Source organism: Pungitius pungitius, chromosome 2, assembly GCF_949316345.1.
Source record: "Pungitius pungitius chromosome 2, fPunPun2.1, whole genome shotgun sequence".
NCBI classification, from domain to species: Eukaryota; Metazoa; Chordata; class Actinopteri; order Perciformes; family Gasterosteidae; genus Pungitius; species Pungitius pungitius.
In genome coordinates this window covers 1,531,146-1,556,177 of record NC_084901.1, presented here as the reverse complement: position 1 = coordinate 1,556,177, position 25,032 = coordinate 1,531,146, and the positions used below count along the sequence as shown (strand labels likewise).

The 25,032-nt window shown below is 50.3% G+C and overlaps 1 protein-coding gene across 4 annotated transcripts; it reads left to right on the top strand.

Moving 5' to 3' along the window:
* On the top strand, window positions 1-23,492 carry usp6nl (USP6 N-terminal like). Of its 4 annotated transcripts, none has more exons than XM_062559338.1 (15): window positions 1-149; window positions 3,600-3,706; window positions 16,366-16,433; window positions 16,770-16,849; window positions 17,238-17,277; window positions 17,431-17,511; window positions 17,651-17,758; window positions 17,846-17,955; window positions 18,070-18,118; window positions 18,196-18,316; window positions 18,388-18,482; window positions 18,574-18,639; window positions 18,740-18,839; window positions 18,915-19,067; window positions 20,991-23,492. In XM_062559338.1, the coding sequence occupies exons 2-15, from the start codon at window positions 3,703-3,705 to the stop codon at window positions 22,493-22,495; spliced, it is 2,580 nt and encodes an 859-aa protein (XP_062415322.1). In that variant the 5' UTR covers window positions 1-149; window positions 3,600-3,702; the 3' UTR covers window positions 22,496-23,492. The 4 variants fall into 4 exon arrangements, with proteins under 4 accessions (XP_062415322.1, XP_062415326.1, XP_062415319.1 ...); XM_062559342.1 differs by lacking the exon at window positions 1-149 and adding an exon at window positions 1,244-1,445; XM_062559335.1 differs by lacking the exons at window positions 1-149; window positions 3,600-3,706 and adding an exon at window positions 9,849-10,048.
* Window positions 23,493-25,032: the final 1,540 nt, after the last annotated feature.

Below are 25,032 nucleotides of genomic sequence, written 5' to 3'. Positions count from 1 at the left end.
TCACTGGGAGAGGGAGGGAGAGAAGTGGGGGGGTGTAGTTTGAGAAGTGCTCCGGACTTCCTGGTTCGGGACCATGGGCGCTTCGTGCTGCGCTCCGCACGCGGAACTACCTGCAGCGATGTGAGGAGCCGCACGAGTCCAGAGCGAAGGTGAGCCTCCGGTGTTTTAATGGTGGGGGGGGGGGAGAGAACAGAGAGGAGGGGGGGTGCGGGGTTCTCGAGGGGGCAGTCTGCATTTTGGGGAACTTGTCGAGCTCCTGAAATGCATCTTGTCAGCGGGGACGTCTGCTGCGGGGGGAGCCGAATGACGGCGGGACCCCCCCCGGTTAACGGGAGCTCTTCAAAGTGGAGCGCGGCGCGCGGAGGGATCGTCGCGGACTATATTGCGCGTCTTTTATTTGTAATTATTGGCGTTGTTTGACGTTCATGGTCAGACGATACGCGGTGTTTTTATTATTGGAAACTTTGTGCCTATTTGTATTCACCGAGGCCTCCAACCAGCCGAACCCGCTGCTGAGGAGGGACGCGCGCGGGCTTCCGGTATCGTCCTGCAAAATAAAAGAGCCGGTTACAAGCAAGTTGTGAAAAAGGTTATAGGGTGAAAATAGCGTACAGTGACCGTCGCGGGTGTCAAATATACTTGCGTAGGTATAGACATTTCAAATCGATTCAACTCCAAAAAATGTGGCTTGATTATTAAGTATGACCCCTTGTTGTTATCAGTAATATTTGTAGCTGCACTCAGTGTTATTGGCAACAAAACTGTTTGCATTATCGCCACTTGAATTTAAATGGGTTTACTGTTTCACATAAAAAATGTTCAGCTTCGAGCAAAGGAAAGAAAATGAAGATATTTTGTTAAAACATAGTTTGAAAAAATATAGATTTTTTTAAATGGGATTTTATTTATATTTTGACAAAAATATAAATGCTGATGCCATTATGTATGCAGATGAGCTGGCAATTAATATGGGACGATTCTTTTTTTGCTTTCATAACCTTATAAAGTACCTGCCGAGTCTTATTTTGACAATCTAGTCCCTTTAATTCCCGTTGTGTTTTGCCTGAAGGTTTACAGCTTCACAGGCCCAAAACCACCCAGGGGGCCTCCCGCAACGGCGTCAATGCGGCCCGAGCACCAATCACGGCCTCCCATTGGCTGTAGCCGTCAGCCCCGAGGCTCCCGATTGGCTGTGGCCACCTGTCACTCATGCCGATGAGCCCTGGAGCCGCTGCGGCTACATTTTGTGGCGTTAAAAAGGATTCAGGAGCTCGCGTTTTGTTCATAAAACACGGCGATAAGCGGATTTAAACGTGGTCCCGTGGATGGAGGCTGGTTTCATTGTTCGTGTTGGAGAAAGTTCAGCACTTTGTGTTATTTTCTCCATCACGTAAGTGAGAAAGGTGCGTTAAGTAGCGCAGAAGTAAGAGAGAAGCGGATATGAGGTGAGCTCGTTTCAAAATAAAAGATGTTTAAGGAGAAAAGAGTGATTTATGTAAGTCATAGAATTAGTATTCTCACCCAGAAAGTGTCGTCATTGTAAAAGGGAAATTATTTAAATATGAGTACAAACACTATTTTCAAATATAAATGAACGAGCATGCAGTGCACGTCTACACAATACAGTTTTAATGCTATTATTAAAGTGTCTTAAAGCTTAACAACTCACCAACTCTAAACGACTATCTCTCCAAACGGCTGTCGTGAACAAAAACATCCAATAGAGTTCCCTCATAGCAGGAGCAGAGGGCTCCCCCTGGAAAATGGTCGTTTTATTTTGAAAGTTGTCTTAGGAAGTGATCCATTTTACTAGCGTCGACTTGACAATGGTGTGTCTTCCAATCCTTCCTGTCCCGCTCCAGGATAATGCGGCTTAACGCTTCGGGGGCTTTACAGTCTGTAAACACAAGGCCCCTGTAGTACTGTGTACTATGTATGAGGCAGTGTGTACTATGGATGTAGTCCTAACCCATGATGAATATATAAATAAATGTAGGGACGGTTTACCTTTTAGTATTTAGCCAAACGCCAACAACAAAGCGATCAGCCCTTCGATTTGATCACAAAGGTTCTTCATCTGTTCCTGCAACACACACAAGTCCAACAATAGATGGACTTTCATCTACAGCCACAAATGAGTGGTCCACCTGCTCCTGTGTGTGTTGTCTGTAACGTAGCAGCAGAGTCCTTACTGGGTTTCGTCTTCGTCCCACAGCTTTGTGCAGTGACCTTTCATCTGTCATTTGTACCTTAAATGTGATTCCTGTGGTCCTGGTTTTTAGAAAAGGAGAAGTCATAAATGCAGCTTTGTGAAAGCTGCAGCGGGTCGGATGATGTCTTTCAGGAGACTGCAACCGAATTTCTCTCCCTACAGAAGGCAGGCAGCCCCCCCCCCCCCCCCCTCCCACACACACACACACACACACACACACACAGCATTCCCTCACTGAGGCCTTGGCACTGAGTCTTTATTGGCCAGTGATCCCTGCAGGCTCAGTCCACCACTCTCTCTTTTAAAGCTCTGTGTGTGTGTGTGTGCGGGGGGGTGGGGGGGTGCACTACGCTGCACGTGAACAACCCAGTTCACAGAGTGGGATGGAGGCTGTGGCTTGTGGACGCGGTTACTCTTTAACGCGGCGTAACCGCGGCGACGCGGCCGCCCGCCTGCTGGGTTTCCGGCCCAACAAAAGAAGGCTTGTTCATCGCATTGGTTTGAGTTGAGCTGCTGTTTGACACGTTTGTGAAGCCTTCCATGTTGGGGGGGTCGTTTTGTCCTTTGGATCGGGTGTCTTTGGTTCCGGGCCGGTTGCGTGGACCCTCATTGGGTCCCGTGGTCGACATGCTGGGAGGAATTAGATGACATTTTCTCCCTTTTATATTTTTCTCATTTTATGGATTAAAAGGACGACTGATGATGTAACGCCAGCTCGGCGCTGATGGCCTGGATCTTCTCCTTTTAAACGTCTCCTGGGACCACTCGGCTCGACAGTTTCAACCTCACTGTAAAGCTCACAGACCCCCCCCTCTCTCCCCCCCGCCTGTCGGCTGAACGAATCACTGCTCGGCGGGTTATCTGTCACTTCCTGTCCAGCTGAAGCGTCCTGCTGACCTGTGCTGGTTTCATCGCCCACATCTGCAGTAGTTGTGTTCATGGCAGCACAAACACCCCCTCACAGACGCCCCCCCCCCCCCAGCCTCCCTTCCTGCCCGCCCCTCCCTGCTCATTCTGGTCCAGCAAGCATCTGCAGAGTGATCAAATTACCCACAATTACTGCAGAGTGTCATCAGATTACTGTTATTTAGTCCAGAGACCGGGGATTTAGAAGGGTGGATACACACACACACACACACACACACACACACACACACACCCTGTGCCCTACCATTTCTCTCCTGGTGTAGATGTTAATTAATCGGATGTGTGTGTGTGATGCATTCAGTGACATGTGACATGTGACATGTGACATGTGGATGCATTTGTGTCATTTGGAAGCCGTGTGCATGATTGCAGAGTTTTTCTTACTATTTGTCAGAAAAACGCTTTAGAAGATGTAAATGTTTGTGTTTTTAACAGTGAATCTCTGTGTCCTTTCCCGCAGGTCATGAGTGCCTCTAGGAAAGACCCAGTGGAGAATAACCTCACCTGTCCAGAGCCCCGCCCCACCTGGGCCTCTACCTGCCCCCCACCAGTGGACCCCCACCATGAGTAAGCTCCTTTTACGTTTCCACTTTGGCTGCTTTGTCCGATCCCCCCCCTCCTCCGACGCTGTGAGTCGACCTTTAACCTTTAGCAGAGTGGACGACGAGACGTTTGAACATCGATACACTTGATCCGCCTCCCTGCAGAGCAGAGTGCTGCACCCCCCACCAGCCCTATTACCCATCAATCATACCGCAAAGCATCATGGGAGGGAGGTCCGCTCCATTTAGAGAGAGTGTGTGTGTGTTCTCAGTGAGAGTCACCCAGCGACTGCAGTATATTGTGTTAATGTCCCATACGTGTGTGTGTATGTGTGTGTGACGTTGCACACACACTCTGCACCGCACCATTTCCTCCTGGCGGGTGTGTGCGTCCTGTGCCGTGCTGAATACGTCTATTGAGTTTATTCCTAATAGGCCTCATTAATAATAAATCCAGATACCGAAAGAAGCGAATCGACCAATCAGGCGATCAGACTTGATTCTGGCTCCTTGGTGACGTTTATTCAACTCAGTTTTCTAGATGCATGTCGATTAATCCACACATCAATTAAATCTCACTGCCGTTAATCCCTCGTGTGGAATAATTCGATTTATTCTGTGGCGTCAGACCTCCTCCTCGTCCTCTTCCTCCTCCTCCTCCTCCTCCTCCTCCTCCTCCTCCTCCTCCTCCTCCTCCTCGTCCTCGTCCTGTGACTCACTTCGGGATAAAGACTGATGCTGGAGGCGGCGGCGTGAACCTGCTGCGTTCTCCCGTCTCTCTCTGCAGAGGCAGAAGGCCTCAATACACCGAGAAGGGGGGGGGGGGGGGGGGGGGAGCTGCAGCTGGGGTTACCGCGGCAACCCATGTGAGGCGTTTAGTGGAAGGCGATTGGATCAAGCAGACGCTGCTGGGAGGGGAGTGAGAGGTTCAACCTGTCTACACACACGCACACCTGTGGGTGTCAGGGGGTGATCTGTTTGATTGGGAGTGATGAAATAGTCTGATTGATTGATTGATTGATCGATGTAACGTGCAATCGATCGCTGCGTCTTGAGGAACGAAGCACAGCGAGCAGCTGGTCTCACTGCGGCTTCCATAACGCCGTCCGTTCGGCCCATAAAGCCCTCGGTGGAGTAACTAGTACACAACGAGACGGAGGCCGGCTGGGGGGCGGGGGGGGGGGGGGGGGGGGCAGGGGGGGCTGGTTGGTGTTACTGCACCCTGAATGTGCTTCGTAAGCAGCTGGGGGAGGAAAAGGCTTTCATGTGTTTCATTATTCATCCCAACCTTTGATGGGCTCTCTCTCGCCTGGAGACGGTCGACGACATCCTGAGCTAATTACCTTAATTACCCCCCCACCCCCCACCCCCCCCAACAACCGACAGGGGTCCTCTAACGGGTCTCTTGAAGTGAAGAAGCTCCAATTTAGTTAATCAGTTCCATCATTTTGATATTCCGTCTCTTCCTCTGTGATGAAGAATCGTTCAATTCAACACCTCAAATGGTCATTTACAATAATACGGATGCAGTTTTTGACTCCTCTTCATGTATTTATTTAAGTATCTGAAATCTATGTGAACTATTGAGTAAATCTGTAGATGCATCTTTACAAAACTTTAGTAAGAGATTTAGAACTGATAAACTCAGACGTCCTCATTCCTAAAATAACGATTCAGCCACCCTCAAATTATTTTTGACCTTCCTCGTGTTCCTCGTGTTCACCACCGATGGGCACACCCTCCGTCAGAGGGGGTGGAGGCCGGTGGGTGGTGTGTGGGCGCGTTTCAGGGTAATTATCTCCTCTTCAAAGCCTCGTCTGGCCTCCATCTGCTGGCCTTTAGCCGCGGTTAGCATCTCAGGATAGCTGTTTCCCCCTGATTTCATTCTTTGCGCTAAGCTAAGCTAAGCTAACAACATATTTTTTAATTCTGGAGCAGAAATGTAATGTGTTCATTTCCCCCAAAACAATTCCTTCAAATTCAGTCTTTCATCGGCTCTGCAGGCCGCTTGAAGTCATCAAGGGCTACAAATATAAAATTAAAGTACATTTCCAAATGAATGTACCTGAAAAGGACAAAAAGGGGCGTCCTGTTGGAGGCCCCCCCCCCCGTGCATTTAAACTGTTTCCATTAATGTGTCACATCCTCTGTCCCTCACACAGTTTGAACCATTAAAGCATCAAAACGTGGTTTTACCTGTTTGAGCAGATCTCTTGTATGATTAGACATGAAGACGTTGAGTCTCTCTCCACAGCATTAGAGGTTGTTTCTTCACAGGTGTGTTGATTTGCTTTTGACTTCTATTGGATTCACTTGAAGGGACTTTATGCTTTCTAATATCTGGACGTCATCACTTTTGTCTTCTTTATTACAACTGTGTGTTTGTGTCTGAACACCATGAACCGTGAAGGTGTGTGTGTGTGTGTGTGTGTGTGTGTGTGTGTGTGTGTGTGTGTGTGTGTTGGGATGTCCTGTCTGGTGGAATGCAGCTCTTCCACCCTCCCAGTGGAGATTGATGTGCTGATGTCATGTTCCTGGTGACGAGGTTGTGTCTTTGTGTGTGTTTGTATGGGTTGTGTTACAGAGGGGGGGGTCACAGGAAGGAAGACTTGCTGGAATATGATTACATCCCCCAGTAAACGGGTAGGAAACAGAGTGACAGACCTCGTCCTCAGGGCTTCAGCCTCTGAATGGTCCAGTAAGAGATTTAATGAGGAGTCCAATCCATGACCAACACACACAGACACACACACACACACAGACACACACACACAGGCACAACCAGACATGCTGCATTCCACCAGGCGCTACATTTAATACACTCAATTCAGACGAGGGACATTACATCGATGTCCAGGCTGCACTCGAACAAGCGCCCTGCTCTCAGAAAACCCCCCACGAGTCAAACCCCAACGAACCACACGCACAAGCTCCACCCTCATGGCTGCAGACGTGAGACAACACGGCGGAGGACGTCGCTGTCTCTGTGAGGACAGTTTCACGTTGACGTGTCTCGGCGTTGAACTGAAAGAAACAAATCTCTGTATTCGGCCTCGATGACGTCGTTGTTTCGGATGACGGGCGGCATTTAGAAAGGTTCATGACCTTTGCGACCTTTGTTTCCGGCCCTGCAGGACATGTGATCTCCGGCTGGAGTCAGATTGGTTTCAAAGCTGCACACCAACAACATGTCGGGGGGGGGGGTGGGGGGGGGGGGGGGTCAGCAGGAAGTGCGAGGCCGAGCGGCGACGTTGCTCTCTGGCCGTGTTTTTCTTTCCCCTCGCTCGCCTCGGCCCGGCGCCAGCATGAGAGAGGAGGGCATTCTGGGGATTCCCCCCCCCCCCCCTTCAGTGTCTTTTGTCCCGTTGTTTTGGTCGTACACACACGACTCTGTTCTGATTCTCACCGGCCGCCAGTGGGACGGAGGAGGAGGAGGAGGAGGAGGAGGAGGAGGAGGAGGAGGAGGAGGAGGAGGAGGAGGAGGAGGAGGAGGAGGCTTGTGTTTCCTGTGGTGGGGAGTTGAAGTGGAAACGAAGGAGTTGAGGAGAGTCACGTGTTGCGTTTTCCCAGCAGGCGGCGGAGACGTTCATTCATGTTGTGATAACTGGAGACTCACTTTGAGCTCCTCTCGATGTCTCCTAGGCGTCTCCTCTCCTCTTCTCCTATTTTCTGCAATACAGCATGATGTTCATTTAGCAAATGACGGTCCATTTTAAAGGAGGGGGTGCTTTAGGGCGGGGCTTACTGCGATTGACAGGTCTCTACGTCACTCTTCCTCAGGCGTGTTAAGTAGAGTCCAACAAGACAACAGATCAGGACGTCCCGGCGGCTCCAGGAGGTTCTGACGTCGCCGGCGGACTTCCTGTATCTGGCGGTTGTCATGGAAGCGGGCGAGCGATCGCAGGGTCCATTGAGCCGCTGTTTGACTGGGCCGACTGGTGAAGCATCGATATCAATAACTGCTTTGACCACCCCCCCCCCCTCTCCTGAAAGACAGAGTACCAAACATTTCTTCAAGGGTTACATATTGATCGTCTTGAAGGTGAAGCAGAAGTGAGAAGAAGCTCATGTCTGATGTTCTGTATCATTTGATGCCGAAGCCTTCAAGTGGTCATGAATCATCCATTCAGTCGCCGTGGTGATGTAAACCAAATTAAAAACAAGAAGAAGACCATCTACTGTGAATTATGGACTTATGGGTTGTGATGTAACGTGTGCTCACCAGAACGTGGACACCAGAAATGTTCATCCGGGGGGGGGGGGGGGGGGTCACAGCATAGCAACAGCGGGTCTCAGCATAGCAACAGCAGAGTCGATAATTGGACTTTTTTCCACTTGGTGCCGGAGGGCCGACGCACAGTGTTCTGCACAGCAGTGTTTTCACAGGGAGAGAACACGTGTGTTCATTTCAACAGCGTGTTGTTTGATTGTGTGTGTGTGTGTGTGTGTGCGCATGCCCCCCCCTCCCCCCGGGGGTGTGTGAAGAGTGGCCGCTGATGGTCACTCCGCCTCCAGCTCCGTCCTCAGGACCTCAAACATCCAGCACCATCATGGAGGACGTGTCACCAATGGGAAGTTTAAATGGGCCGATCATAACGAGATGGCCGGATGGACGCAGGCTGAGAATCCATCAGGAGACATGAAATGGACAGTTAGCCAACATCAGGGGGACGAGTGATTAGACGCAGTGTAATCTGGTGTGATGAGAGGATGGGAGTCTCTTAACTGCACTGCAAACCATCTCCGTTATTTTCATCCCTAAATGAGGCCTGAAACTCTTCATCTCTTTGAACCGGCCGCACGCTCCAAAGAAATAGCAGGCGGCATTTCAACTCTACTTCTGACTCCACACCATCTAAATGAACTATCGTCAGCTATAAAACTATAATAATAATAATAATAATAATAGCTGCTATCTAGCTGCCACAAGCGTAGGCTTTGTGGATGGGAAGAAGCTAGCAGGGCCCAGGATGGATCCCTGAGGAACCCCTTCATGATACAACAATCATGAAAGAAAAAAGAAATACCCAAATTGACTGAAAAAGTAGGAGCAGTGTGAGGCTGTGACATTAAGGCCGACCACGTCTTGCAGGCGATTAATTCAGTGTTTTATTTACTTTTCAAAGGCCACGAGGTCCAGACGAAGTAAGATGGCGCCGTCCTCCGCTGTCATGAGTAAATCATTTCCATGCAACTCAACAAACTTAAATAAATATTTTCTCTTTTTCCTCTACTGTTGCATGTAACATTTTTCAACTAAAACAGATGAGTGGGCGTAGCCTGAGGTCTCAATATAACCCGAGGTCCACAGCGCTGAAGCTGCTGCTATAAATCACCTGAGGGACACACTAACATCTACACAGCTCATGCATCGCTTTACATTCCACTCATGTTCTCCTCTTCACTGTAAATGTACACCAGAGGGAGAAAGGGGGCTTGGTGACTGAGACAGCCAGGGACACAATGAGGAGGAGGAGGAGGAGGAGGAAAGCAGAGAGGAAGAGGGGGGGAAGGAGGGTGGGAGCGCTCATTAATAAGGATGTAAAGGAGGTGATGAGAGGACAGCGAGGGAGGAAGGGAGGGACGAGGGAGAGCTGGTGGAGAAGCATCAACTGTGCGTGCATCGATCCACGGCAACCGGGTGGACGGGTGGACGGGGGGGGGGGGGTCCAGGGGCTCCGCCAGCAGCCACGCAAGAAGAACAAATAAGGAAAAAGAAAGAAAATAAAAGCGGATGCTGTGTTCTGCTTCTTGGCTGCCGATCGGCAAACGAAGAGAGAGAAAAAGAGAGAGAGAGAGAGAGAGAGTGTGTGTGTGTGACAGCACTCCAGCTGAGCTACGCAACGCACACACACACACACACACACCTTCAGTTGGCCAGCGAATCCTCCTCCTGCCACTTTCAGCGGCTGCCAGTGGAGTTGAGATCCAGCGGCTGCTGGCTGAGGACCTGAGGCAGCGGCTGAAGCACTCCAGGTGTTCGCTCGCTGCACATCTGCTCTGGAGACCGGCCGTTTGTGGAATAGAGAAACGCCAGCAGAGGGGATCGGGGGATGTTTGAGTGCCGCAGAGTATCTTGAAATCTGGAAGGTGGAAGAACAAAAAAAGAATCGAGAAGAAAAACTCCCGGAGAAGCAAAGGGGAGGGGGGGGGGGGGGGGGGAGAGACATCGCCCGCCGCGAGAGTCATGGTGTGGATTAGGGGGTGAGTCCTGTGGGGGAGCCGGGGAGGCATGAGGTTGTGGAGGGTGAGAGGGGCAGGGATGCCCCCCCCACGCCCGGCTGCCTCTCCCTGAGCATGCAGGTCCTACAGATCGTCAAGGAGCTGGTGTCGCCTTCCAGGCGCAGGGCAGCCGCCAGGTTCGGAGGTGTGTGTGTGTGTGTGTGTGTGTGTGTGCACGTACGCCGTTTGTGCATGTGATGACCCAACTGACCCCCCCCCCCTCCAGATCCGCTATACTCAGAACTGGACGTGATCTATCTGTGTGCTGGAGGGAGGAGCCGCAGACCGGCGGGTTCGAACCCCCCCCCCCCCCCCTTCCCGGTCACTCAGTAATCGCCCCACGGCGTCTTCATCAGCTGGGTGGAGGGGGCATAGACCACCTGACCCGGGGGTCAGTTTCACTTAACACCAACCAGGCTGAAGTGGGTCAGCGGCGTCTACAGCGCTAACGAAGCTGTACACGGAGCCAGTGTTTTGGCTAAAGCTAAAGCGTTAGCTGTTGCTCAACGGCCCAAAATGTAACTCTTTCAATCTCTTTTTCAATCTAGTCCTTATTTTTACATGTAGCCGCGCCGTGTTTTGTACATAATTAATCTTTTTTGCATTGATGGTCCAAAAACGCCCCAAAAATAATTAGTCCGTTGCTGATTCTCTGCAACAAACCGCCGCAGCACGCGGCTAATCGTCGGCACAAAGGCTCTTTGTGATATGTTCATTATCTTACTATGTATTTATTTATATCTATAGATGTATTTATGTATAGATGTATTTATGTATATATGTATTTATGTATATATGTATTTATATATAGATGTATGTGGCTGTTTACCCCCCAGGGAAGATGTTGCATGCGGCACTTTTGCTACGTGAAGATTCTGCTTCTCTTCACGTGTTCTGATTCCTTCTTAAAGTTGCGTCCCTGCAGAGGAGGTCGAACTCGTTTCCCTTGGACTGAACGGGGGGGCGTTTTCTTCCAGAGGCCCCCGCTGCTGCGGGACACTTCTGTGTGTGTGTGTGTGTGTGTGTCCTGCAGCTTCTCTGGTGTGCGATGAATAATGAAGCGTGGTGCTCGGGGTAATGGAACACTGTGTGACCCCCCCCCCCCCACTGTCTAGATGGGCTTGGTTGTGCGATACACACATGATACGTGTGTACTAGAAAGCTGCAGCTTGTTGCTTCTCTGCGTCTCTGCTTTTCCATCATTTTACTGTGAAACCAGTATTTTACAAACAATACTAAATGTAAATCATCTAAACCTTACACGATGGATTCTATAACTTTGATGTGTTGATTCTTTTACTCTTTGTGTTGCTGTCAATAGAACCGGAGCTTTAGCTCGTTTTCTGCTCTGTGCCGTAAAGGCTTGATCATGGAAACCATGACGTCTGCTTCCGGCTCTCTGAAGGTGATCATGTGACGAAGACTGAACACTAAAAGCACACAACTAACCCGCCGGTGAACTTGTGAGGGACCAATTAAAGGAGTCGATGCCTTTCAATGACGCAGCCAGATGTTTCGTTTTAAAGTCACCTGTGTCTTAAAGGGCCGGTAATGCCTGATGGTGTGTGTGTGTGTGTGTGTGTGTGTGTGTGTGTGTGTGTGTGTGTGTGTGTGTGTGTGTGTGTGTCTGTGTGTGTGTGTGTGTGTGTGTCTGTGTGTGTGTGTGTCTGTGTGTGTGTGTGTGTGTGTGTGTGTGTGTGTGTGTGTGTGTGTGTGGCGAGAGGCTTCAGGACATTTCGGCTCCTGTATCGACCGGCCGGGGAAAGGATTTTTTTCATTTGGCGGTCTTTATCTCGCAGGAATCCATCTTGGCTGTTCTAGCGCCTGGGATCGATGCCGGCAGAGAGACACACACACACACACACACACACACACACACACACACACACACACACACACACACACACACACACACACACACACACACACACACACACACACGTTCACAGGCTTGAAGGTGCTGAGGTGTGATGACCGGCGGAGGAGGGGGGGTGGAGGGCAGATGTGGGTGTCGATGGTGGTGTGAGGAGTTGATGGAGTTGTCATGACTCATATTTTTCAGAAATATAAAATATCTTTTCAGCTCGTAGCCCCCCCCCTCCCCCCACCCATCATGTTGTTATTCAGCAGACTGCAGCTTGAACACACTCACTGCACAGTGAGTTCTGTTAAAAAACACTTAAAAAGGAAAGAAGTTCACTCTGTGGATTATTAACACCCCCCCCACGTCCCCCCCCCCCCCCTGCCCCCCTCCCTGTGGGATCTGAACACACAACTCTAGGGAATAAAAAGAAAAAAAAGGTTCTCTCAGATATTGAAATGCTGCCAGAAGCTTCGAACGACACTTCAAACACTTTTATTTTCTCGTGTCATGAATTCTGACGTACGTGTGTGTGTGTGTGTGTGTGTGTGTGTGTGTGTGTGTGTGTGTGTGTGTGTGTGTGTGTGTGTGTGTGTGTGTGTGGAAGCTGACCTCCTTGCTGCTAATTGCCCCCCCCCCCCCCCTCTCCCTAAAGGGCAGAACGCTGCCTCCATGAAAGAAGCCAGCAGGACTTCTCTGTCCTGTCAATCAGTGTGTAGCCCCGCCTGTGCTCGTCATGTAGGGGAGGTGTTGACCCCCACCTGAGATGAAACTCGCGTGTTGGAGGTGACCTGATGGAGGCGCTCCACCCACCTCAGATACCTCCATCTCCTCCTGCATGTGTCTTTGCTGGTCTGGCTTCAGAACGTCAGGTTTTCATCCTCAGTTGTGCTCATTTAAGCAGTTGGTTCTTCGGTGAAGGCTCACGCCGACCTTCAGCTGTTCTGCACCTTTCAGATGTTTCATGGACTCAATGGAACAAGTCGTGACAAGGTTCACCGCAGATTACTCAGGTTTACGAGGACGTTTTCTGTGTAAAAAGCCAAACTCCAAACAATAGTCATATAATAATAATGACACGTACAACTAGAACAGGGAACCCCCCCCCCAGGTCTGATCCTTCTTGTTAATGACAAACCAGTGTCGGCCATGATGTGTGTGTGTGTGTGTGTGTGTCCACTCTCAGACCTGGTAGCTCCAAACACAAATATGTTACACATTGTTCCTGGATGCAGTGAGTCATTTCTGCTCGCTGGAGCCCCGCCCCTTAGACCTCTTATCTTCTTTCTCTACAGCACAAAAAGGGGCTTGTCCTCATTTTCCCAGTTTCCTCGGGGAAAAGCATCTGTTGACAGAAGGAAGGGAAATGCGTCCTTCAAGGACGGCTTCAATGGTGAAGATGAGACTTCTAAAGTCAACAAAACCCTCCAACTTGAGTACAAAGTATCAGCCGACTTTACCTGAACAAATCATGATTAACTCTCACTTCCTGTTGACCTAAAGCTTCCACTGCTTCATAATCTATGAGGAACCTGTCAATCATTGTGTAGCCCCGCCCTAAAGCATCCCCTCTTTATGGTCTGTTTGACTCTAAATGGACCATCATTCACTAAATGAACATCATGCTGCATCATGTCCACAATGTTTACTGAGGGAATAAATCAAGAGAGAAGTAGAGTAATTTCCTCATAGACGTCTATGGGAGCAGAGGAGTCGCCCCCTGCTGGTCACTACACAGAAGTAGAGTAATTTCCTCATAGACGTCTATGGGAGCAGAGGAGTCGCCCCCTGCTGGTCACTACACAGAAGTAGAGTCATTTCCTCATAGACGTCTATGGGAGCAGAGGAGTCGCCCCCTGCTGGTCACTACACAGAAGTAGAGTAATTTCCTCATAGACGTCTATGGGAGCAGAGGAGTCGCCCCCTGCTGGTCACTACACAGAAGTAGAGTCATTTCCTCATAGACGTCTATGGGAGCAGAGGAGTCGCCCCCTGCTGGTCACTACACAGAAGTAGAATCATTTCCTCATAGACGTCTATGGGAGCAGAGGAGTCGCCCCCTGCTGGTCACTACAGAGGATGCAGCTTTAAGAGAATCTGGCCCCCTCTCAACCATTTGTCAGCTGCTCATTGAGTGACAGTTAATTGGCCACACCCCTTCAGTAAACAGGCAGTAAAAGTGTTGTTGGCAATCCGTAGAAATGAGGAAGCGACCTCCAGGCTTTGACCTCAACCAGCGAGGAACTCGCAGCCAATGAGGAACCGCTGCCTTTCCCTCTCTGCGCCGCGCCATTCAACTAAAGATGAAAGAAACGCAGCTCCACTTCTGGAGAGCGGAGGAAGGAATTGACGTACCTGCACTTAGCGTCTGCGCCTCATTATCGTCATGGAGACACTTTGATATTGATTTAATTCGCCCTGTGAGTGTGTGTGTCGACGCGGGAGTCCTCTGCTCGTCTCCTCTCGTGTTGCTTTAGTCCGCGAGGACGCCGCGGGACGCTGTGTGTTCGCGTTTTAACCCCCCAAGAAGGGTAGCAAGAAGCCAATAACCAGTCCCCCCCCCCCACCTGCTCACGACACAATGAAGGTGTGAAGGTCAGGCCTCACATTTAAGGTCAAAGCTCACATGTTGGTGGTCTGATGGAAGCTGCTTAAAATACAGACACGCCTCGAGAGATGACGTCTGAAAGCAACCCCCCCCCTCACCCCCCCCCTTCTCTTTGACCCTGGAGCTTCTGAAGTGATAACAGTACTTGAGTTCCCCCCCCCCCTCCTACAAACACAGATATTTCCTGTAGCGATGGAGCTCAGAGATAGAGCCAAGAGAGAACACCCCTCCCCCCCCCCCTGTCCCTCCCTCTTCTTCATGGCACATCACGTCCATCTCGTAATGTAGAAACTATTCATCAAGCTGCCCCCCCCCCCCCCCCGCACCCTCCCCACCCCCCTTTGTTTGTGCGCTACTTTACTGAGTGAAGTTTGTTTTATTATTTAGTTTAGAAATTGTTATATAAAAAATCAACAGTCGTGTTTAGACTTGTGACATTTGGAGAAGCCCCCTCCCCCCCCCTCTGATGTGCTGAATGGAGCTTGTTGTCATTGTCTCGCTGTGTCCGAGGGGGGGGGGGGGGGGGGGGGGGATGCTGCGAGTGGGACCCACGCGCTCCTGAAGTCGGGTCCTGTCTCTCCGGCGAGGAGGCTGCAGGCGACAAACGGCCGCATTGTGATCCTCACTTATCTTTGCCCCCCCCCCCTGTCATGGGCAGTGGGGAGGGACGGAGGCGCGGTGGGGCAGCTCAGGCCGGTTTGTTTGGGCCCGGCTGAGCGATGCGGACCAAAGCTTCGACTCGCTGTGAGGATCCGCTGCTCGGCGTGAAAAAAGGTAAAAGAGGGACGTTTCTAACGGGGGGGGGTCAAGTGTGAAGAAACACATCTGTGGGTGGGGGGGGTAAGCGTGGGCGAGCCTTTCTGGGGGGAGGATGCTACGTGCAGGCTGTCGTGTGGTCGAGGTGGGGTTGGAGTCGCAGACGGGGGGGGGGGGGGGGGCGTAATGACGCACGTTAGTGGAGTGTTGCCTCATCAGGTGTTTGTCGAGCGGTGACTTCATTTGTTCCGTCGGGTTCCAGCTTGTTTCAACACTCAGAGAGGAGTCTTCTTCTGTAACCCCCCCCCCCCCCCCCCCCGCGTCACGGCCCCCATCAGACCCCCGAGGCATGAAAGGGGCCTGATGGCATCGAGTCCACTGGGGAATACTAATGTCCCACAATGCCTTTCCCTTTCACTATGGGAACCCCATGGCCTCCTGGGGGGGGCTTTACTGTATTTGTTTATTTGACCCCCACCAAAAGCGTCGAGTCCCGCTGTGGGCTCTTGGCAGACTGCAGCGACATGCCTTTCTCTCTCACACACACACACACACACACACACACACACACACACACACACACACACACACACACACACACACACACACACTCTCAATAAGGAGCGGGTTGGTCTGGATTTCCTCCTGTTGACCCCGACAGGAAGCCGTCCTGTGAGGGGACGGGAAAAAAGGATATAATATATAATAAATAAATAAACAGAGACAGAAGTTTGAGAGGAAACATCAGTTCAACGTTTTTTACTAAACATTTTCCATACTTTGAATTAAAGAAGCAATAAAGGGGAATAGTAAGCAAATGAGGAAGTTAGTATGTAATTAAAGGACCACGCCGCCATCTTTAAAGTTTATTAAAGAAGCATCGCGGCGTCAGGATGTGAAAATGTGTCGTTGTATGAAACGCAAACACAACATGCCCCACTTGGGTGGCAAATACTCATCTGTGTGTGTGTGTGTGTGTGTGTGTGTGTGTGTGTGTGTGTGTGTGTGTGTGTGTGTGTGTGTGTGTGTGTGTGTGTGTGTTGATGAGAGAATGATCGACACAATCAGTCCTCTGAAGGACCTTTTTCAGAGTCCTGCTGCCTTTACTTTTGTGTTGCTTTTATGTGGAGCTACTTTTCTTCAGTGTAAAGTTGGGACAGAAACGGTTCGTCGTACCGTGGAGGCTTTTAAAACTCGACAGTGGCTTAACGCTCCTTCTCTCATTTCCTCCGTGCAGCGTCTGATCAGGAGACCACGGTGAAGCTCGACCAGGAACGAGCTGAGATCGTCGCCAAGTATGACAAGGTGTGCTTCCTCTGATATCTGAGATACTCATGATCCTCAGAGGATGAACCCCACTGGGATTCATGTTTTTCTATGATTTAAGACATTTTATAGTGATATACTTTGCATCATTTTCACTGAAAAAATAGAAAATCTAAATGCATGATGAGTTTGAGACAAAACTATTTATATAACAGCAATATTCTGCACTTTAACACTTTTCACTTAAGCTGACGTTTAATCAAGATATTGATGATTTAATCACAAATGCTTGCTGTTAGTTCCCGTGACCCCTGATGTAGATATAAACATGGAAACGAAGGTGTGAGCTTGTGCACTTGTGCCCCCCCCCTTCAGGGCAAAGAGGCCACCGTGGAGCCCTGGGAGGACACCAACTACCACCTGTACAAAGTGGTGGACCGCTTCGGCTTCGTCCAGTAAGAACTCACCCGTCACAAGCTGTCAATCATCCCGATCGCTGACTGAATGAATGAATGAAAACCTGAGGTGAAAGGTCACTGGGGGACAAGGACGAGCATCTGGTTCCAAAAGAGGTTGCATGTGTTTTTATGCCCCCTTTGTGCAACAGCTTAATCGGTGAAATTAAAAAAAAACAGGAGACTACCATTAAGCACCACTTTATTTTAAGGGTTTTCTTAATGTCCGAACTAGGGACCTTATTAGATAAAGTCCCCTCCGGGCCTCCGTACGGCGCCATGTGGCTCTGCAGAGAAGCTCTGAGCTTCAGGAACGGAGGAATGTCTCAAACGTGGTTTGTTATTTGCTGAGCCAGACGTGACATCTTGTCTGTTCTTCTCTCCTCAGCCAGAAGGACCTCCCGTCCTACGACTCGGTGGAGGAGAAGGTCAGTTCCTTCAACTGCATTTCGACCCAACAGGCACCTGTGATGATGATGATGATGATGATGATGATGATGATGATGATGATGATGACGAGGATACGTTGTGATGCTCAAACAGAAGAAGTTCTTCATGTCTGTCGTCTTCTTTCCATGCAGCAAAAGCACGTGGAGGTGGAGAGGACCTCCAAGTGGCTGAAGATGCTGAAGAGTTGGGACAAGTACAAGAACAGCGAAAAGGTTTATCTACTGTAAAATATTATAAAGTTAAAGTCATGATTTAATTTCCCTGTGTTGGCGACCCGTTGCCATGGACAACGCCGTCATGTTTTAGGAATCAGGATGAAATGAAAAAGGACCAAACGTTTGTTTCCTCCAGCTGGTCCGCCGCGTCTACAAAGGAATCCCCCTGCAGCTGCGGGGCGAGGTGTGGTGTCTGCTGCTCGACATTCCCAAAATAAAGGAGGAGAAGAAAGACTTCTACGAGGTAGGGAGCACAACGCGCCCTTCGCGGCCCGGCCAACGAAGCACATTCCAATGCGCTCCACGGTCCGACGCTTCCTGTCCTGCACAGAAACTGAAGGCCCGAGCCAGAGGCGTCTCGCCCGACATCCGTCAGATCGACCTGGATGTGAACCGCACCTACCGGGACCACGTCATGTTCATGCATCGCTACGACGTCAAGTACGCTTCACACAATATTGTGCCTCAGTGCTTTGGGCTGGAAGGTGGAGAGAATGCCAGGTGTGCACATAATATACCTGTGTGTGTGTGTGTGTGTGTGTGTGTGTGTCTCAGGCAGCAGGCGCTCTTCCACGTCCTCACAGCATACTCCATGTACAACACGGTGAGGCTCCTTCTCCCCCTGTTTTTCAAACGCCGCACTGGTCGAGAGTTGTAACGATGGCGTGCGTGCGTTGGCAGGAGGTGGGCTACTGCCAGGGCATGAGTCAGATCACGGCGCTGCTGCTCATCTACATGAACGAGGAGGACGCCTTCTGGGCTCTGGTCAAGCTGCTGTCCGGGCAGAAGCACGCCATGCACGGTGAGCACGCACAACCTCCGCTCGGGACAGGCCCTAAAACTAAACTAACCGTCCCTCACGGGCCCCCCCAGGGTTCTTCATCCCCGGCTTCCCCAAGCTGATGCGTTTCCAGGAGCACCACGACCGCCTCCTCAGGAAGCTGATGCCCAAACTGAAGCAGCACCTGGTGAGCACGTTTCACTCGCTACGCCGCGACGCACAAACCCTCCGCGTCGCTATGAAAGCGTGTCTCAGTAAGTGTCTTTGTGCCGCTGCAGGACAACCAGGAGGTGTTGACCAGCCTCTACACCATGAAGTGGTTCTTCCAGTGCTTCTTGGACAGAGTGAGTTCATTCACGTTCCTTATTCAAAGCATTTGTGATCCGTCTTCAAATGTGATGGCGTTCTTTTGTTCTTCCAACCTCTCGATGCGTCCACCTCCAGACTCCCTTCACGCTCACGCTCAGGATCTGGGACATCTACATCCTGGAGGGGGAGCGAGTGCTGCCCACCATGTCCTACACCATCCTCAAGCTGCACAAGAGTGAGAGGAGCGCCGCCGGGTTGTTGCCGCGTCGACGCGCCCTCCAGACGTCTCACGCGTGCGTTTGACCCACAGAGCACCTGATGAAGCTCTCCATGGAGGAGCTGGTGGAGTTCCTGCAGGTGACGTTGTCCAAAAACTTCTTCTTCGAGGACGACTTTGTGGTGGAGCAGCTGCAGGCGTCCATGGTGGAGCTGAAGAGGGCGAAGCTGGAGATGCCCGCAGCAGGTAGAGCCGCAGCACCTCATTGCTCCTTTGAATGGTCGTTATTCGCCTTTCGGCAAATAAAACATTTGGAAAAGAAGATTTTTTTTAAAAGCAAGATTAAAATATTTGTTGGTACTTTGCAGTAATAACGTGAGTACTGTTTAAGGCTTTTAGCATGTGATGGCCGCTTGTCGACGCGTTTCTAGTGAGGGACGTTCCGATCTGAGGAGGCCCGTCCCTCCTGCTCGTGGCGTCCTGCTGTCCTCCGGTTGTGTCCTCTATAGTAAAACAGTGTGTTTCCTAATTCTTGCTCTGTCTCCTCATTAATCTTCCTTCTCTCCCCTCTTCTCACAAACCATGTTAGCCAACCACAGCAAGGATGTGGCCGTGAGTGCGGGCCACATTCGCTCCTACGACAGTAACCGGTGGGCTATCCTGACGGGTCTTCCCCTCTCCATGTCTCTGTCCCATCTGTCCCTCAGTCAGTCCTGTCTGTCGCCTGTCTGTCCAACAGGGGAGGAAGGGAGGGGGGGGAAGGGGGAGGGGGGGAGGGTTCCTTCCGGCTGTTTTTTATCCCCTCCACTTAATATGTTTGACTAAGTACCGGTTTAGTTTGGAGCTAATTCCAAAGTGGTCAGATGACGCTGCGTCCCCCCTGGTGGTCATTTAAAGGCACTGCGCCACACCGGGACGTTGTCATATTAATATTAATATTGATCGAGTGTGTGCGACAGCTCTTCACAGTGGTTCACAGAGTAGCTTCAGGAAACTGAGCGCGGCGCGCACACACCCCTCCTGTCACACACACACACACACACACACACACCTGCCTGTGAGATGTTCTTGTGTCCCGAGAAAGAAAGGGAGCGGAATGTTCCGTGCTCGCCGGGCCCACGCCTCTCTGACAGCGGCCGTCTGTTCGTCTCTCCTCCAACACTCAGATTCTTTGTGTCCGAATCGGCCGACGGGAAGCAAGCAAACAAACGTTTTCTGGTTTAAAACTTCTTAAGGTTCTTAATGTTTTTAAGGTGGCTTCCTGTTTCTTTAGTGTCGCTGGCTGGATTAGTCGTCAATGCGTGTTTTCAGTATCAGTGAATATATTTACTCGTTGAGTCGGTTCTATTGTTTTACTGCACGCAAACAACTTCCTGTTTGCAGCGGAGCGGAATGAGGACAATAGTGATACCAGGTAGCTCAACAGCTCATAAAGTGAGGAACTGATCAAATGTACTTCAGAGGAAGTTCATCTAAACCAATTCGCTTCCTATTTTTAAATCAAATAACAGATACAATATAAAGGCCATATCGACGCCACGCATTTCTCTTCTTGACAAAAACGTGGTTTATCGTTAATGATCTTTCTTTTTGGCCCAAATCTGTTGTTTATCTGCCTTTTAATGGGCTCTCGTGGGAGCTTCCCCCATTAAAGTCTTCTGAATCACACCTGCAGGAGTCGGAGGAAAATCTGTCTGTTCCTGTCAACTGTACCTGTCTTTATTTCTTTTTAACTTGTAACGTGAACTTGGTCCCAGCCGAGGAGAAATATTAAAGTGGCTTTGACGCTCGTTCTCCTCGGACTCCGTTCATTAACCAACAACTATTTGTGTGTGACCTTTCGGGTCCGCGGGCCGCTGCAGCGAAGTGCAGTTTAATGAAATGGAGACGCACTCTTAGCTTCAGAGGCCCCTCTACTGAATGTCACTTCCTAATTGAGCCCCTCCAGCACAGTTAATATCATATTTTTTCTGTCCTTTTGCTCTTTGCCTGTGAAGTTTTATTCATGTCAGTGGTGTTGCATGAATCCATGTCCCCCACAGTGTGTCCCAACCATCGCCGCTCATCCCGCCTCCCGATGGCGCTCTCATGCGTTTCCTCTCTCTCTCTCTCTCTCTCTCTCTCTCTCTCTCTCTCTCTCTCTCTCTCTCTCTCTCTCTCGTCTCGCAGGTAAAGAGGACGAGTTTCCCAAGAAGCCTCTCGGGCAGCTTCCTCCCGAGCGGGTGCCGGTGAACCACGTGGCCAACGGCCAGAGCCACGCCAAGCCAGCCGAGCCCCCCAGGGACCCGAGTCCCAGAGCGGAGCGCCAGCGGGGGAGTCGCCCCCCCAGCCGGTCACGCCGGGACTCGCTGGAGAAATCGATCCGCCACCACAAGGTGGACAGGAGGGACGTGCGCTCCCGGGGCTCCGGTGAGATCCCCGATGAGCAGAGGAAGCAGTCCGCCTCCACCACACCCGAGAGGGCAGCCACGCCGCCCTCGGCCCCCACCCCTAAACCACAGCTCGCTGTGGGTGAAAGGCCGAAGCCTCAGGGCCACGCCATCGCCAACCACAACCCCGACGCCGCCTCCAGCTCCCGCAGAGAAATCACCCCCCGGTGGTTCAAGCCCTCCGAGACCAGGCTGGAAGCGGTGAAGGCGGCGGGCCGGGATGTCCAGCTGAGCAGAGGGGCGTCACCAGCCCCCCCCAGCCCGGAGGACGGCGCGCCGCCCAGCAGCCGACCCGCCTCTAAGGTCTTTGTCGCCGACTCCAACCGCGGCTCCAACGCCTCGCAGTACGACAACGTCCCCGGGGTGCCGGAGCCCGACTTTGAGATCCTGGAGCTCGACGGACCCCCGTCCAGGATGAGGACCCCTCGCGGCGAGCCGCCCTTCAGCGCGTTGGCCCCCCATCAGGGAAGCCCCGCCCTGGTCGGGAGCGTCGCCTCCGTGGCGTCGGGGCCCAGGGTGGCGAACCAACAGCCGCTTCCGCCTGCGTTTTCCAGCAACAGTCCGGGGGGGGTCCACGCCAGCTACCCGGGCAGCCAGAGCCGGTACAACAGCCCCCCCCAGCAGCACTCCCCGGGCCGAGCCACCACCGAAGTCCCCATCCTGCATCCCGCTTACAGCGTCAGCCTGGACCACAGAGGAGAGGAAAGACTCTACGCCCCTCCCCCTCGGTTTACCCCCCCCTCCAGCGCGGTGTACCGTGAGCGGACGTACGCCACCACACAGCGCCAGAGCCACTCCCCGCAGAAGGAGCACGCAAACAACTCCTACGCCCCCCACCGCAGGCAGCCGCCGTTGGCAAGCTCCAACCGCAGCGCGGGGCCTCCCCCGGAGCCGGACGCCCGGGGGAGGCCCGCCCCCATCTACCTGCAACAGCTCGCCTACGCTCCGGCGGACTACGCGTTCGAGGCCCTCCCGCACTACCTGCCGGACGGCGCGTCCCGGCGGTCTGCGTGGGCGCCGGAGGAGGCTCCGCCCCTTCTGTCCCCGGGCGGGGTGCCGCGCTCGCCCAGCTTCCAGCAAGCCCAGATGTCTCCGGTCCAGGAGTTCTCCTTCCCCCCGAACCCTGATGGCCTGCTGGGCTACAGGACTCAGTTCCAGAAGCAACAGCTCCCCCCGCTGTTCGGAGGACCACACTACAGGCACGCACAGGAGGCGTTCGCCATGCAGGAGTCCATGCTGCTGTGATCGGACGATAGAAAGTTGTAAGACACTGTATGAAAATAAAAATGTAAAGTAAGCTGGCGTAGTCCGTGACACTGGTGGAGACGAGCAGTAGTCCTAGCTCTGTTGTTCTTTGTGTGTGTGAAGTACTGACCTTCTGACTGTCCTCCACGGGACACACCAGCCTCTGGAGTTTTTACCGATCACTTTGAAAACTGACTGAAGATTTTATTTTATTTTTGGATGTAAATCATTAACAGGAAGTGACGGTGTATATCTTTTTAGAGTTTGACATGTACAGCGGATTCTTTTTGTCAATATGCTGAGTTATCAGTAGCAGGGGAACGGTCTCCTGAAGAAGGCAAAACTGATTTATTTTCATCTTTATTTTTTATGTTACTTGGAGATATTTACGTTAAGAGATCGGTTTACTTTATGCTTGTGAATGTTATTTTTCAAAAAGAAGAATTAATACTACGTCCAATGATCATTGAAGAACAGAAATTCAGTTCTTCGCATTAGAAAGAACAGGGTTTATTTTTGTAACCATTCATTTCCACTTTCAGAGATCTCTTTCCTTCCTGATGTGCAATTTGTCTCTGGATACATGCATTGGATAATAAAATATAATTGAGGTCACTTAAATTTCAACCCTGATTAGAGGCACATTGAGAGCTATTTGTGAGGGCTAATAATATATATAAATATATATTTGGTTTTGCCAGCTGACTTGCTTTGTGACCATAGGTAACATGATTAATTACCACATCATGAGCACATGCAGCCAGAGACTGATGTGGACTAGATTAAGTTTGCGTGTCTTCATTACGTCTGATTATTCTCAACACACTTATATCGACTGCTGGCACACTTGAGTCCTTTGGTGCACTCACAACATTTAACCACGGCCACATTCCCTTTTATTATTCTCATACCGCTTCCTAAGACACCTTTGGTTTTGGTTAAACAACTAATTGCAGACCTGATACTTTGCTTAATAAAACGAGGTGGGTGAAAGTGATTCTGTGTCTTTTTATTCTTCCTCGTCCTGAGCATTAAAATAATAACCCAAGTGGGGACATAAGGATCAGACCTTGGACGATGCATTGAGTTAATATTTCTGTAGCTCGTATTCAGCACATGATCAGGATTTCTTTCATTACAAAAAATTTCCTAGTTCAAGCTAATCAACTGTCTTTTGAAATAGTAAATTGATAATTTGGGGCATTAGTTAGATATTTGAAGGGATAATATTTGGCTTTCAGAAGAACAATGTGTTTTTTTCAAATCAACATTTTTAACTAAATGACAATAAGAAAATGTGGATAAGAGTCTAAAAAAGCTTCTGCTGAAATCTAACTTTATCGGGAATTAAAGAGTTTTCGAATTTGAAACGTTTTCTGCCTCCTCGTCTCCCCTCTCACATTAACACAATCACGCCACCATGTGGCCAATCTGTAGAATACAGGCTGATACACGACTGTGTGCAGGTAACATCGTGCACTATTGTGTCTTTAGAGTCTTATTTCCGTCACTGGAGAGATTGAGCAATCTTGTACAAAATCTACGTGTCAGTGGAGTATTCCCATTTACATATATATATATATATAGAACCCTGGTATAACAAAGTCCAAATGTGGTTGTAACCAAGTTTCTTGAACACATACTACATCTGGAACTACATCTAATTTACAAATATATTTTTTAAATTCTAAGCCTCAGTTTGTGTATTTTCCCCGTTTCCAAGTGCTGTTACAATTCCTGTATCTGGTCTGCTTTAACATCTACTGTATATCAAGAATTCATTCTGCTGCCTCCACAATAAAGTTGATTCTATCACTTTTCTTTTTCAACTGTCAAAGTTTATCTTCTTAACTACCAACGTTTCCTTATCAACTTGCCATTTGTGCTCCCATGTAACCTTACATGGGACCTCCCAAGTCTTCTTCTTCTTCTTCTTCAGACCTCCCAAGTCACACGTCAGCGACACGTTGATACAAACGGACTAGTCCACATTAACACATAAGGGAAGACAAAAACAACAAACTTCACAATACAACACCAAAAACCAATAACGAGGCAACCGGTTACATAACTACACTAAAATACGTGTATATTTTAACATAAATAATAAATCTAAGAAATGGAACAAGAAATTAGAAAATAATATACCAACCCAAACTGTTCAACTCCCCGCCACATTTAATCTGCTGGTCGGTTTCAGTTGAAGCGGCGCGCGGCCGTTAATTCACGCGGACCCAACGGAACCAGCCCATCATCATCTGAGTGTTACTGCCAAATACATATATGAACAGAACTATTGAGAGCATGAAATACAATGCTAAACAATGTGCAAGACAAATTGCAAGAAATATTAATTGGTGTTTGTATGTACGTGCGTGCGTAACGTCACGTGTGTGGCTGCATCCGGGCCATCACACAAGGCAACATCAATCCATTCCAGGCGGCTGACGTCATAGGAGGTGATGTCACTGGCTTTGATGCCCTGATCTGAACAAGATTCCATACGTCGTCACTTCTTCCCTGCGATTCTTCAGGAA

Coding starts and splice junctions, on each gene's coding strand:
- usp6nl (XM_062559335.1), top strand. CDS start 9,979: ATGCAGGTCCTACAGATCGTCAAGGAGCTGGTGTCGCCTTCCAGGCGC. Junction 17,512..17,650: donor AGTACAAGAACAGCGAAAAG/GTTTATCTACTG, acceptor TGTTTCCTCCAG/CTGGTCCGCCGCGTCTACAA. Junction 17,759..17,845: donor AGAAGAAAGACTTCTACGAG/GTAGGGAGCACA, acceptor TGTCCTGCACAG/AAACTGAAGGCCCGAGCCAG.